At 48.8% G+C, this 12727-nt stretch overlaps 1 protein-coding gene across 1 annotated transcript in view; it reads left to right on the forward strand.

Annotated features, from left to right (window-relative positions):
- The first annotated feature begins 1939 nt into the window (after positions 1 to 1939).
- The window catches only part of ALDH1A3 (aldehyde dehydrogenase 1 family member A3), a 36946-nt gene continuing 26158 nt past the window's right edge, over positions 1940 to 12727 (forward strand). Inside the window, exons 1-3 of the mRNA XM_005242443.3 lie at positions 1940 to 2078; positions 5694 to 5798; positions 11644 to 11784. Of these exons, the coding sequence (XP_005242500.2) occupies positions 1980 to 2078; positions 5694 to 5798; positions 11644 to 11784 (345 nt within the window). The 5' untranslated portion in view covers positions 1940 to 1979. The remainder of the gene's footprint in view (positions 2079 to 5693; positions 5799 to 11643; positions 11785 to 12727) is intronic.

A 12727-nucleotide genomic window follows, 5' to 3' on the forward strand; every position in this document is an offset into this window, starting at 1 on the left:
GTGTGTGTAAATCTTCCTTTGTGCTATTGGCAGCTCTCAGGAACCAAGCACCATCAGGCAGGTTTTCACCTGGGCAGAGGACCTCCAGGAATATCCTGCAAGCTGCGAGAAGCAGGGTTTGATTAATCAGTGGTACTTTCCCTTCTGAATCAGCGCTAACTCTTACGCCGCTATATCACAGGCTATCTGCCTTTGGAAGCACTGAGTACTTTTATGCATTCTAACGGCAAAGTGCTGACTATTGCTGGGGATTACAGATTCTGTGAAACATTTTGTAAGATAACTTCTGGCATCTTGCCACTTGTTATATGGAAAATATGTTGTATTATCTTCCATGTGTGTGTGGGTGTAAGGGTGCTCCTAGCATCCTGGCCCCCAGCCTACAAAGGCTTACACATATTTTATTCAGAATGAAGTTAAGCAATACATAATGAACTTGTTCAGGCGCAGAGCCTAGATCTGTCACTTTAGACATGTTCCATATCCTTTAGGACTTCTTGAAAGACAGCATCTTTCTCGATGTTCCGAGTATGCTACTACGAGCACCGTGCTGGAGGTTGCCCGTGTGGGATGCAAGTATGTTGGTTAACATTGTAGGAAGTTACAGCCAAAGTCCTGTGACAGGGATAGTCAGACTGAGGTGCTCAAATCGGTCCTAGACTCGTGTATGCACCCTGGATGTGGAAGAGTTGCTGTTAGCTATACATCAGACATTTGATGTAACGCTTCTTCCTTCTCTCCCTGATCAGCCCTGGAAGGCTCTGCAGGGGCACTGAGGGAAGGACAGGGTGTAGCAGGTTGGGGCAAGGAAATCAGGGCACCAGGAACAGCAGAAAAAGGCCCTTGTCGCTGGAGGTAGATGGTGTACCATGACAAGTGAGGGGAGAGCCTTCCAGATAGTCTGCTTCTGGCACCACGCCTGGGAAGAGTAGAGGCATTCCCGTGGAGACCCATGCAAGCATCCTCTGGTGACTGACTTCTGGGTGGGTTTTGGTGGGACAGAGAGGCAGAAGGCAGCAGAGGGCACATCCTCCCACACCCACCCTGATGCCACCCCTTGGAAGAAGCTGGGGGGGCTGCTGTGTGCCCCTCAGCCCACCTGGCTGTGGCGCGGCCCCTTCCTTCACCATCCTCAACCGGGGAGAGGGCCCGACTGATGGCTGCCTCCGAGCAGAGGGGTCTGCGGGTCTGCCCCTGCCTCGGGCCTGCAGGGAGCCCTGAGACAGCCCCAAGGTGGCCAGGAGCCCTGAGGTAGCCCTGAGGTGGCCAGGAGCCCTGAGGTAGCTCTGAGGCGGCCCCGACGTGGCCAGGAGCCCTGAGGCGGCCCCGAGCTGGCTAGCACAGCCCTGCTAGAAGCCCCGAGCTGGCCAGGAGCCCTGAAGCATCCCTGCGGTGGCCCCGAGGTGGCCGGCATAGCCCTGTGGGGAGCGCCTCGAGGCAGTGGGGAGCCGTGAGGCAGCCCTGAAGTGGCCAGCGTGGCCCTGCTGGGAGTCCTGAGCTGGCCAGGAGCCCTGAGGTAGCCCTGAGGTGGCCGGGAGCCCTGAGGCGGCCCCGAGGTGGCCGGTGTGGCCCTGTGGGGAGCCCTCTGAGGCAGCGGGGAGCTGTGAGGCAGCCCTGAGGCAGCTGGCACAGTGCTGCCGGGAGCCCCCCGAGGCAGCTCCGAGGTGGCCAGGAGCCCCGCGGCGGCCGGCGCAGCCCTGCCGGGAGCCCCTCGAGGCGGCCGGGAGCCCCGCGGAGCCCCGAGCCGGCCGGCGCGGTCCGCGGGCGCCCCCCCGCCCCGGCGGCAGGCGCGGAGCCTCGGCGGGGCGGCGCCGCCCGTTACCTGAGGGCCGCGGCCGCGCGAGGGGGCGGGGCGAGGGCGGGGGCGGGGCGAGGCGGGGGCCAATGGGGGCGGGCGGCGGCGCCCGGCGCGCGCCGCTCTTAAGGCGGTGCGGCGGGCTGTCAGCGGTAGAGGGCGGCGCAGGCTCGACGGCGCGGCCATGGCCGCCCTCAACGGCGCCGTGGAGAACGGGCAGCCTGACAGGAAGGTGCCGCCGCTGCCGCGGCCCCTGCGGAGCCTGGAGGTGAAGTACACCAAGGTGAGCTGGCGGGGGAAGGCGGGCAGCGGGCTTTGCCGCGGCATCGCCCATGCTTGGTAGAGTCAGGCTGGTGGTGAGGTATTTTTTTTTCTTTGTAATATAGAATTTTCTCCCTTGCTTTATTTATTATTTTTTGTTCTTCCTGCTGCCCTAGACAGTAAGCTTATGGGGGTGTAAGTGCAGTTGAGTGATAGGAGCAAGCAGGTGACTGTGGCATTTCTGTGGGAGCTGCTGTTGCTCCAATCCCTAAGGCCCAGGAAACCAACTTTTTTTTTTTAAGGAGAAAAAAACCCCAACAACCCACCACACTCGTGGTGCTGCCCAGTGGCACTTCTCCCTGGCTGTGTGGCAGGCCTGGGGCCCACCGGTGGCAGGCCAGCCGTGTGAGGGCCATGGCGTCACGCTGGGCTGTCCCCTCCGTGACGGCCATCTTCCCGAGAGCCCTGTGCTGCTCTTGCACGCCCACCCGGTAAATGCTTCTAGCATCACATTAGCTCTCAGCAAAATCGGATTTGGATGGGGTGAGCTTGGGCAGAGGCAAGAAGGGGTTTATCTGTGAGGAAGCTGCCTGCCTGGGTTGTGTTCAGCTGTCCTTGACCTGGTGTGAAGCTCCCGTCTCTCTGGTGGATGGGGCCCTGCTTGGAGAGGGGCAGCACTAGGGTGGGCTTGGGTCGGGTGGGTGATGGCAGCATGGAGGGGGGCCAGTGTCCTGCGGGACTGGGCCTTGTGAAAGGGCTCTGTGGTGGGCCTGGGGCCACCCTGCAGCTCCTGAAGAGGAGTGCTGTTAGCACACATCTTGGTGGTGGCTTGCTGTCCCAACAGAACTCTTCCGTGGCCTCCCCGCGGGGTGAGGACTCGGGCAGCAAGCTCACACAAACCCGCACCTCTCCATCGAGCTTCCCTTTCAGCAGTCGCTTCTGATCTTTTGGATTTAACTTAAGGCTCCTGAGCTCAATAGCTCGGTCGCTCAGAGGTGAGGCTGGCGCTGGTGCAGAGCTGAGCACTACTGCAGAAATCCCTGCTCCCTAACGCAGCTGTGGCTCTGTGATAGCAGAGTCGCTTTTTGTTCCACAACAGCCTGACCCCACTGTCCTGCGCAGTGGGGAAAATATTCCGGCTGGTTACGCTGCTCCGCAGCCTTGACTGCCGTAACTTGAATTATGTGGCTGGACTAAAAGAGCTGGAGGGGCTCAATGAGCATATTAATTGCTGTTACGTTTCTGTATGAAATAAAAGATAGCAGAACTTAAAGTTTTATTTCTTGTGGTGAGAAGGAGTAAACAGCAATATCTTATCCAGTGAGGTGTTGACTTGAATTATGCATCTGAAGACTGAAACAGATTAGCAATTAGTGGTAATCACTGGATGAGATTAATTTTTAACATCCCAAATTTATCTACTCTTTCTTTGTAAGATAAACTTGTCATTTAGCAGCAAATTGGATCTGCAGCTGCTGACTACAGAATGGTGTAATGCTGCACAAACAGCTCTCTCCTGCATCCAAAATGGACACGGCCGTTAGAGTTATTCTTAAACATCCAAATGTTCTGGTTTTTGTTATTTTTATTGTTGTGAACACTTTTAAATACTCCTTAGGGAGCTGATCCTGCAGCCATGTATGTTTTAAAACACACAGTTTTTAGTCTCCAGAGTTTTGCTGGAGATTCTGTGCACTAAACGTATCAAGGTACTCTCTTAAAAGGGGAAACCAATGTTAATTAAAAGTGTGAGTTGGACATTTGATCTGATGCTTCCAGTGCATCTGAGAAAGTAATGAGCAGCAGTCAGTTTTCATAAAACTGTGAGGGGTTTTCTAAAAGCCCTGAGTTTCACCAGATGTTTACAGCTGATGGCACACTTTGCTTAGTGGAGATTTTTATTTTCGGTTCTGCGACTCATGGGGCTGGGGGAGAGGAAAAATTCTCAACAAAGATCTTACTCATAAGAGCAGCTTAATGCTTGTCATGGATTGTGTGATGGAAGTTATCTGTCCACAACTTTGTGTCTCAAATCCTGGGTATGAAGTATGAACGGCTAATATGCTATTCTGTTCAATTTCAACTCCTGGCACCAAAGACTCAGGCTATGTTGTGTGATTCCCAGAATGATGCCAGCGTGTATGTTGCATTTAAAACAGCCTGATCCTGTCACTCTTGTGTTTTACTGCTTCTTACAGAAACGTCGCTTTCCTGTCCCAACCCTTTCACATAGAATTAAGGTTGAATGTGGAGGAAAAGCTGCATCCTTCCCCAATCCTTAGTTTGTGAGCATATACCCAATTCTATAATGTTGCAGTACCTGCCCTATCTCCCACACTTATAATGGGACTTTTCGTCAGTGAAACAAAGGAAAACTGAAGTTAAAATGTGTAAATGTTAAAATGCAACATTTGGATCATGGTGGTAGTTTAGGAGCATTAGTGTCAAATTAGTTAATATTTCTAACATTGTATCTTTCCTTGTGGCTTCACTTGGAATTGTTTTTGGCAAAATTTTATTTTTCTCTGCTTGTCTGCAACAGGTGGGTCCAAAAGTTCAGCTTCTACGCCAGTCACAACTTGAATGATTTTTGCAGAAATAGTAAGGAGAAACTCATTTGGGGGGTGTGTGTGTGTGTGTGTGGAAAAAAAAAAAAAAGCTGCCCAAGGAAAGAAAACTATGACCCAAAGCAGTGGGAATTCCAAATGTAAGGGATGCAACATTAATCTCCTGGTGGTGTGTAGAGACTCATAAACAAGATTGCAAATGTGGATGACTTCCAAGTAAAAGTACTAGCTTACAGCCACTAACAGGCTACTAATAAAGATTACTTCATCTAATCTTACTTAAAGTATATTTATAAAATATAACACTGCCAAGTTAGATCACAGTGTGGATAAGATGCATGTTGAATCAATTAATTGTATATAGGTATTCATGTTCTGTTTACAGTGAGTAACAACACTCTAGTATTTAATGCATTTTCAGTTACGCAACACTGGGACTGTTTGTTCTTGCTCTGGAAATGCAATATTTTGAAACACTTAAATCTTGTCACAGATGACTCCAAGTGACGTGGGAGGCTTGATCTAGCCTGTGACAAGGCATGATGGGGTAGAACTGAGCCAGTATTTACCCACCTCTGATGGGGGGTGGGGATGCGGGGGGCAAGTTGTGGAAGTAGCCCAGGACCAGATACAAACAACCAAGTAACACTGTACACTGACATCTCATTTGTAGCGTGTAACAAGGGGCTCCTTTTGCCTGAACCATACGAGCTTCTCTCGGTATCTGCTTGCTGTTCCCATGGAGATGTATTTCAAAAACTGTCTGTTTCTCATTGCCAAGTTATGGTGTTATACTGTGTGGGCCCCATCCTCTGTCTTCTCTTGCTCAAAACTAACTGGGTGCACGAAGGTTTTTTCATCTGTTCTCTGGCTGAGGTTCTAGTTTGGATAAATGCTGTCTGTATCGCAAAACAGTCTCCCTGGGAGAGAAACTGAACATGCCTGACTCTGCCATCAATGGAAATTGAAGAGCCTTGGACCTTTGAGGAGTACTTGTGGGTTTTTTGCATTGTCTACATTGTTTTTTATTCTTTCTCCTCCCTATCCCACTCTCCTTCCTCTCTCTTCAGATATTTATTAACAATGAATGGCATGAGTCTACAAGTGGAAAGAAGTTCCCTACCTACAACCCTTCAACGCTGGAGAAAATTTGTGATGTTGAAGAAGGAGACAAGGTAAATATTGTTGGAAAGGCAGTGCAAAAGACAGTTTCCGAGGGACTCCCTTTTGTAGGGAAGCACACAGAGGAAAAGCTGTCTTAATGACAATGTACATCTGGCCAGACTGAGCTGGAGGTCTGGGACACTGGATGTGCTGCTCAAGTATTACCCAGGGTGGGTGGGATCAATCCTGTCCAGCTCTGCAGAGTTCCTTTCCCTGGTAGGAACTGCCTGCTGAACACTATCAGAGAAATGAGATTTAGCCTCATTCTTGTGTTATAGACTGGAAGAAAGCAGCTGGTCTGAGAAATAGCAATGATGGTGTATGCACATCCCTGACAGAACCTGGGCCTTGTGTTGGGAGTGGTTTATACATGGTGACCTGGCAGCCTGTTGGAGGCAGAAACTCACTCTTATTTTTAAACACAATCAACAAATGACCAGAGTGCTTGGGGGAATTCAAGCTCAGTCATACAAACACTGCCCACTTTCTGCTAGAGGTGTGGTGTTGCTTTTCCAACTGGTATCGTGGGTTCTGGCCTCCTGCACAAATGTGGTAACTCACAGTTAAAACCAAACCAGTATCTCTCAAGAGCTTTAGTAGTCCCTGGCCCTGGTGTGCTGTAAATTAGCCTGGGATGTAACTGCTTGGATTTGGTAACAGTCTGAGGTGAAAAACAATCAGATGTGACACTTCATCCAAAACAGCCCATCGCATATGGGCCAACTTGGCCTGATCTATGGGAGAGGGCTGGCCCAAGAGCCAGCTTTTTGCGGTATGTCATGGGAAGGTGATTCACAGCTTCCCTGCTGTACCAGGGCTTTGGCTGTTCATTGATGTGGGCAGTAAGTGATGAGTGGTGTGGGCATTTCTGCTTGTACTGTGGTGTCTTTTTCTGGGTATCTAAACCTGTCTAACAGTTCTGAGGCAGAGTGCCTGGTTTCCAACCAGGTAGCTGCCTTGAGCATCCTTTCCTGGCAGGATTGATACTAGGGGCAATGTGTTTTCTGGTATTATACTGTGTAAAGTGTAGAGCCTGACTCTTCTGGAGATGGGAGCAAGCTTGCTTTGCAATGCAAGTCTCCAGCCTGCATGAAAATAATAAGGTAGCCATTCTTTTTGTATGGCACCAAAGCAGCCTCTGAGACATACGGCCATGGGGGATCTGCATGGGACAATTGCAGATCGAGGCAGAACCAAACAATGTAATATGTAACTTCTTTATACTAACTGGGCAGGACACAACTGTGTTTAATTGCAGTGGCATGTAAACAGCAGAGTTGAAGCTAACTCTGATGCAACCGTATATTACTAGGCAGAAATGATGATGTTATTGTTCTGAGCTAAGTGTCTCCTCAAGCATTACAGAGTATTATGTGAGTATCTCAAGCCAGCTTCTTAATGGCTTGGTTAAAGAAAATTGTTATGCAGAACTAAAAGGCCGGTTCTGCAGCTTGCCTTCTTGAGACTTGTCCCTGCCTGAATTCAAGGATAACTTGCAGCTGTGGGAGATTCACTGTACACCTCTCCTTGGGGCTAGTAAGTGGAGCCCTCTGCCCGTGGATACTCAGCATAGGTGGCTGACTCCTTGGTGCACAGAATAATTGCAGGCAAGAATATAAGTTATCTCCACCTTGGGGTGCTGAAAGCTTCTTCCACCCCTCTACATCACACTTTAAAAATAATAATTTTTTTTCTCTAAGTAGGTTTTTGGAAGAGACTGAGTGGTGTTAGACCTGGATCTGGATTAGTTAAAGCAGAGTCATGGGTGAGAAGCATCCCAAACTGGCTACTGGTGACACTTGACCATGTCCCACTGTCCTGTGGCAAACTGAGTCCCCTGAGACTTCTTTTTGCCCTGATTGAACATCCCCTCCTAGGTCTGTAACTCCAGCCTGTTAGAGTTACTGCTGAAAGCAGTGAGTTGTGTTTGGTGGTGCTTTCCAGCATCGTGCCACCGTACTTGGTTGTGCTGGTCAGTACCATGCAGGGGTGGCAGTTCCTGGTGCTGGCTCTGGCTTCAGCTGTGCTGTGCCAAGGTTGGCTCTCCATCCTGTGCAGGCTGGGAGCAGGACTCCACTTCTCTAGCCCTGAACAGAAACCTGCCCCTCCCTGGCTGTGCAGAGTGTGTTTTGCTTAGGCTGCATGTGAGGGGTGGGAATTTGGCAGCTGATATCTCAGAGACTGCAATTTAGTTTAGTGCTGAAACTTGGCCAATGCTTTATGAGGTTTTGTTGTTTGTTCTTTAGTTATAGAATTTACCTTAATGGGGTAGTTGGGGGATAAAGGAAAGTCTTGTGTGGAAAAAGAAGCACCAAAAAGAAAATGGCAAATGCTTCCTTCCACAGGAGGCTTGGAGTCTTTCTGCCTCCCAAATAATGGCTTAGTGGCAAAGTGTTTGCTAGGTTGGTAACAGAGAAGGAATAACGTCATTAGACTTCTAGCCCCAGAACTTCCACCCTGTCTTCGTGTTACCACGTGAAGGCAAAAATACTTGTGCCACTGTCATTTCTCTGGGGCTGTCAATAGCACTCGAAGACAAGCTCTTTTCTTCTAGCAGCATGTTAACAAGGGGGGAAAGGACTCGAGCGCCCAGCTCAGCTGGCTGCCACAGAGCATGGGGAGCAGGTCTACAGCTGTGACTGTTAAGCAGACTTGATGCCATGGAGCATCTGTCATGATCATTAAGCAGTTCTCTCCTGTGTGGATCTTCGAAGGGTTGTAAGAGGGTTTTGTCCACAGTCATCCTGCCCTCCTCAGATTGCAGTGGCAGGCTGAGGTAAGAGGCTGCAGGAATATTGTTCCCTACAGCAAACTTGCAATGCCCTCAATAAAGGCACTTTGGGCTTCTAAGTTGCTGTTTGTACTGTTTTCAACTTAGGCTTAGAAGTTAGAGCAACACAATGTGTAGATTGTTTGCAGGGGAGGGAGCAGGTCAGGGAACCTCTTCTAATTAAGAAACTTGGCATGCTTATGCCCTATGCCAGAAATGTGCCTTTCCAAAGACATGCATAGTGGAGTCTTTTGGAAAAAGTTAGTACCTCAATAGAAGAAAGACAATTTCCAGTGAGTATGCTCTATCCCTGGCATGTCTCCTTACTGGCCAAACTGAATTAGTGTTGTGCACACTGAGCCTGAAACAGAGCAAGGCGCTTTTGCAGGCATTTTCTCTACTCACAGACCCAGTGAGGTGATGGTCTCCACCATGCTCAGCAGCCTGCTGTGGAGGCAGGAGAGAGGAAAAAGGGGCAGGAAAGAAATGGAGCAGCAATGAGCAGGACTTCAGGTGGAGGAGGTAGCTTAGAACAAAGAACGGTGTGAGTTTGTTCAGGGGAAGATGATATGCAGTTGTGTAACTGGGGGTTGTATCATAATGCAAACATCCAAGGTGGGTATGACAGTTTGCAGGCATTTCCCAACGCTGTGATGCTTGACTTCGCAGTCTTAATATTCTCTTAGTGGAGTTTTTTTGTATAATGCTCAGTAACTCTGTATAGATCAGAACTGAGCACCCGAATGCACAGAACTCCTCCTTGTTGTTTGTGTACCACAGTGTGTCCCTGGCACCTTGACAGTTACAAGTCTTTGTCACGCCTTGTGCCTACCTATTGCAACATGCCTGCAATGAACATGCCATTCAGACTCCCCTAATGCCTAGTCATAACAGGATGGATTAAGAATGGCATTTCAACCTTTCTGAAGAATTTCCTTGTTTTTGCTGGTCTCTCAGGCCTATTGAGGCTGTGCAGACTCACAAGATCTCACTTGGTGGTGTTACCCCTGAGGCTGTTCTGGGAAAGCCTTTTTGGTTGTGTGATAGTGACTGCAGTCTCCAGGCTGCTTTGTGTAGCCAGCACATGCGAGAATGAAGACAACTAGTATCTGCAGGGCTCAGGTGCTCCCATATTTAGATGGTGGGAAAAATCTGGGCATGCACTGAAGTCCTCTGCCCACAGAGCCAATCTCATCCTTGTTCTGTGAGTGCCAGGGCAGTGGAAAGTCCCTCAGTACCAAGGGCATGCGGTGCTGTGGCCTGTGCCACTGCAGACCCAATGCTCTGCACCTTAGTTCTTCCAGCCTAGTCACAGAAGCTAATTAACTGCTGCTAAGGGAAGACTTGTTTAAACCCAACACACTTCCTGTGTTTCTTTGTCTGCTTTGTCACATAAAATATTGCCTTTTTTCAGCTTTAGCCTTCATTCCAGCAGGCAGGATGGGGAGTACCTAAGTGTGCGGTGGCTGGTAGCGCCTTCTGGCTTTTGTGGTGTGCCAGTTTGAATCTGGATGAACTCAACTGAAGTGAACCATTCTGAAGGCCTGTTCTGCCTGTGGGTGATGGGCCCCAGGCAGGACATGCCTGCCTTTGTGCTGTGGCTGCTTGCCACCTCTGTCTTGCCAGCACCCTTGCTTGACTGGAGCACAGATCTCCTCCATGGTTTCCCCCATCAGTGCCCTTCTAAGAGGGTGGATTTCTTTTCCCAGCAGTATAGGTCAGACTATTTTAAAGCTGTGTACTCTTCTTGTAAAGAAAAGGTGCTGAATTTAGTGTAAGGTGCCACTTCCATGGGTGATGACTTGCTGTGTTGTCCATGAACTTCTGCTGTGGGAAAGTGACATGCCTCACAATAACATTTTTCTTGTTTGACAACCACACACTTCCCCATGAGGAGAGAGTGGCCAGACCTTGTTGGATCAGTGCAGAGGTGTACTTTTTCACTGTATTAAGACAAGACTTGAGATAAGACATAAGTGAGAGCAACTGGTGAAGTGCTATGAGGACTGATAAAGGCCTGAAACCCTCCCTCTTTTCCAACCCCCCTGAGCCACATATTGTGGCGAGGTACAAGCTCTCCATCAGCTGAAGTGAGGCGTGGGCTGTGCCAGACATTACATACAGCAGGATTCTGTTGAAAGCCAGGGCAAAGTATGCTTTATGTATGCTTGGGGTACAGTCTTGGCCTCATGGATGTTGATGGCAGTGTTCCCATTGATTTCATTCTGTCGGGAGGTTGCCCTTGGCTTCACTTTTTTTTTAAATCAATGTTTGTGGGGGGAAGGGAGGAGTCGAGGGCATACTGTAGCCAGAGCAATGCATGAAGCTTCTCTGGCGGTGTCAGTGTGGGAAGAAGGAATTTGCTGCCCACCTGAGCATTAGTAACTTGGGTAAGCAGAGTTAGATTTGGTCCAGAGCACAGTAAAACAGCTGGGAGACAAAGGGAGAGGGGCACAGTCTGTGTAGGTGAAATACCTTTGTTACAGCACTGAACGACAACCCCCTTCCAATCTGGTAGAAATGTTCTGGCAGTGTGATCTAGGATCTAAGGGGGCTTCCTCAGCGTGTTAACTGTTACTGGCATGGGTTCCAGTGGGACTGAATGGTGAGATCTGATCTGTGATTGTTCCCTTGGCTAAGACCGTGATCTCTTTTCATGGGGGGCTTTCCTTCCCACACTTGTTTAGAGGAGGATGATTTGTGCAGGCCAATAGCCTGCCATGCTTAGAGAAGCTGTAATGGGAGCAGAATTGGGATCTTGTTTCTCCATCCTCCCCCTGTGTCACTTACATTCTGTATTGACAGGAATGTGATTCTAGATTATTTTATAAGCAAACCAGTTGCATAAAATTACCTTTGAAAGACCCTATTGCTACTCTGACCTCAAGATTTTTGAGCCTGGGCCAAATCAGAAATGTATTGCAGGCTTGGGTCCAAATCCGGGAGCAAAATGGAAGTGGTTTTGTCAGACAACGTGGTTTTAGCCACCACAGCGTCATCTAGGAAGCAGCCTGGTGGGGTTTCTGTGCCATTGTCCACCTCCTTCCCTGTAACCTAAAGTTTTCTTGTGTATGTGGCTGTTCCAGCCTGATGTGGATAATGCAGTGGAAGCAGCAAAGGCAGCATTCCAGAGGGGGTCTCCATGGAGACAGATGGATGCCCTAAGCAGAGGAAGACTCCTTCACAAGCTGGCTGATCTTCTCGAGCGAGACAGAGTCATCTTGGCAGTAAGTACTGTGAGCAGTGAAACTGGCGACAGCTGGCTGGTAACTTGGCTCCATCCCTCTGATTTTGCTGTATCCGTACCTACCTAATGCTTTTCTTTTCTCTTCCTTTTTGAAGGGCAGAAGAGTATGCAGGAGTCATGGCTTGCCTTCCTCTTTCTGCAGGATGATTTTAGGGAGTCTTAGAAGGCTGGCTGTTCTTCTATATAGTTGACTTCTCCAAAACTTCAGCTAGTTATTGAAGTGATTACTTAAACATTTTCTTAGTTTATTGCTTTGAAAACTTATCAGCCATCAATGTTCATAACTGTCCTACCTCTTCTCTTAAAAAAACAAACAAAAAACCCCCACAACAAACAAAACCAAACCAAACAATGAAACAAAAACCCCCACGAACCACCACAACTGACTTGATCCTTTATTACAAAAATGCAAGGCCTGTTCAACTTCTGTGCAAATTGCTTCCCCTAAAATGGGGGTCTGGAAAGAGAATTTTTCTCTTGCTGGATGTCATCCAAAGTTTAAAATGTATGTAAGTGGGAACTGTTTCTTTCCCTACTGAATGTACTGGCTCGGGAAAATCTCTTCATAACCAAGAAGCTGTGTTAACTTGGACTTCTACACTGATGAGCTTTTGCTGATGATTCCCCATCCTGTCCTGAAGGAGTCCTTCTGGTGCAGAAAAGGGGAGTAGGACCTGAGCTAAAATATGCTGCAGTTGGTAGAAGCCTTTAGGCTCTATGGGCCTTGTACATCTTTCCAAATTGTGCCCACAGATCCTAGCATCTCAACTTTAAAGCTGCTGTCTGTTCATACCTAAGGTCTTGGATCTGAGCACTCACCAGTTCAACACTGTACTTAGGCTCTGATTATCTTCAGGGGAATGACATTTGGTGCTGTTTGATGTGTAAGTTCCTGAGTTAATGTCCCACTGAGGTCAGTGGGA

Source organism: Falco peregrinus, chromosome 1 (assembly GCF_023634155.1).
Source record: "Falco peregrinus isolate bFalPer1 chromosome 1, bFalPer1.pri, whole genome shotgun sequence".
In the NCBI taxonomy this organism is placed as follows: Eukaryota; Metazoa; Chordata; class Aves; order Falconiformes; family Falconidae; genus Falco; species Falco peregrinus.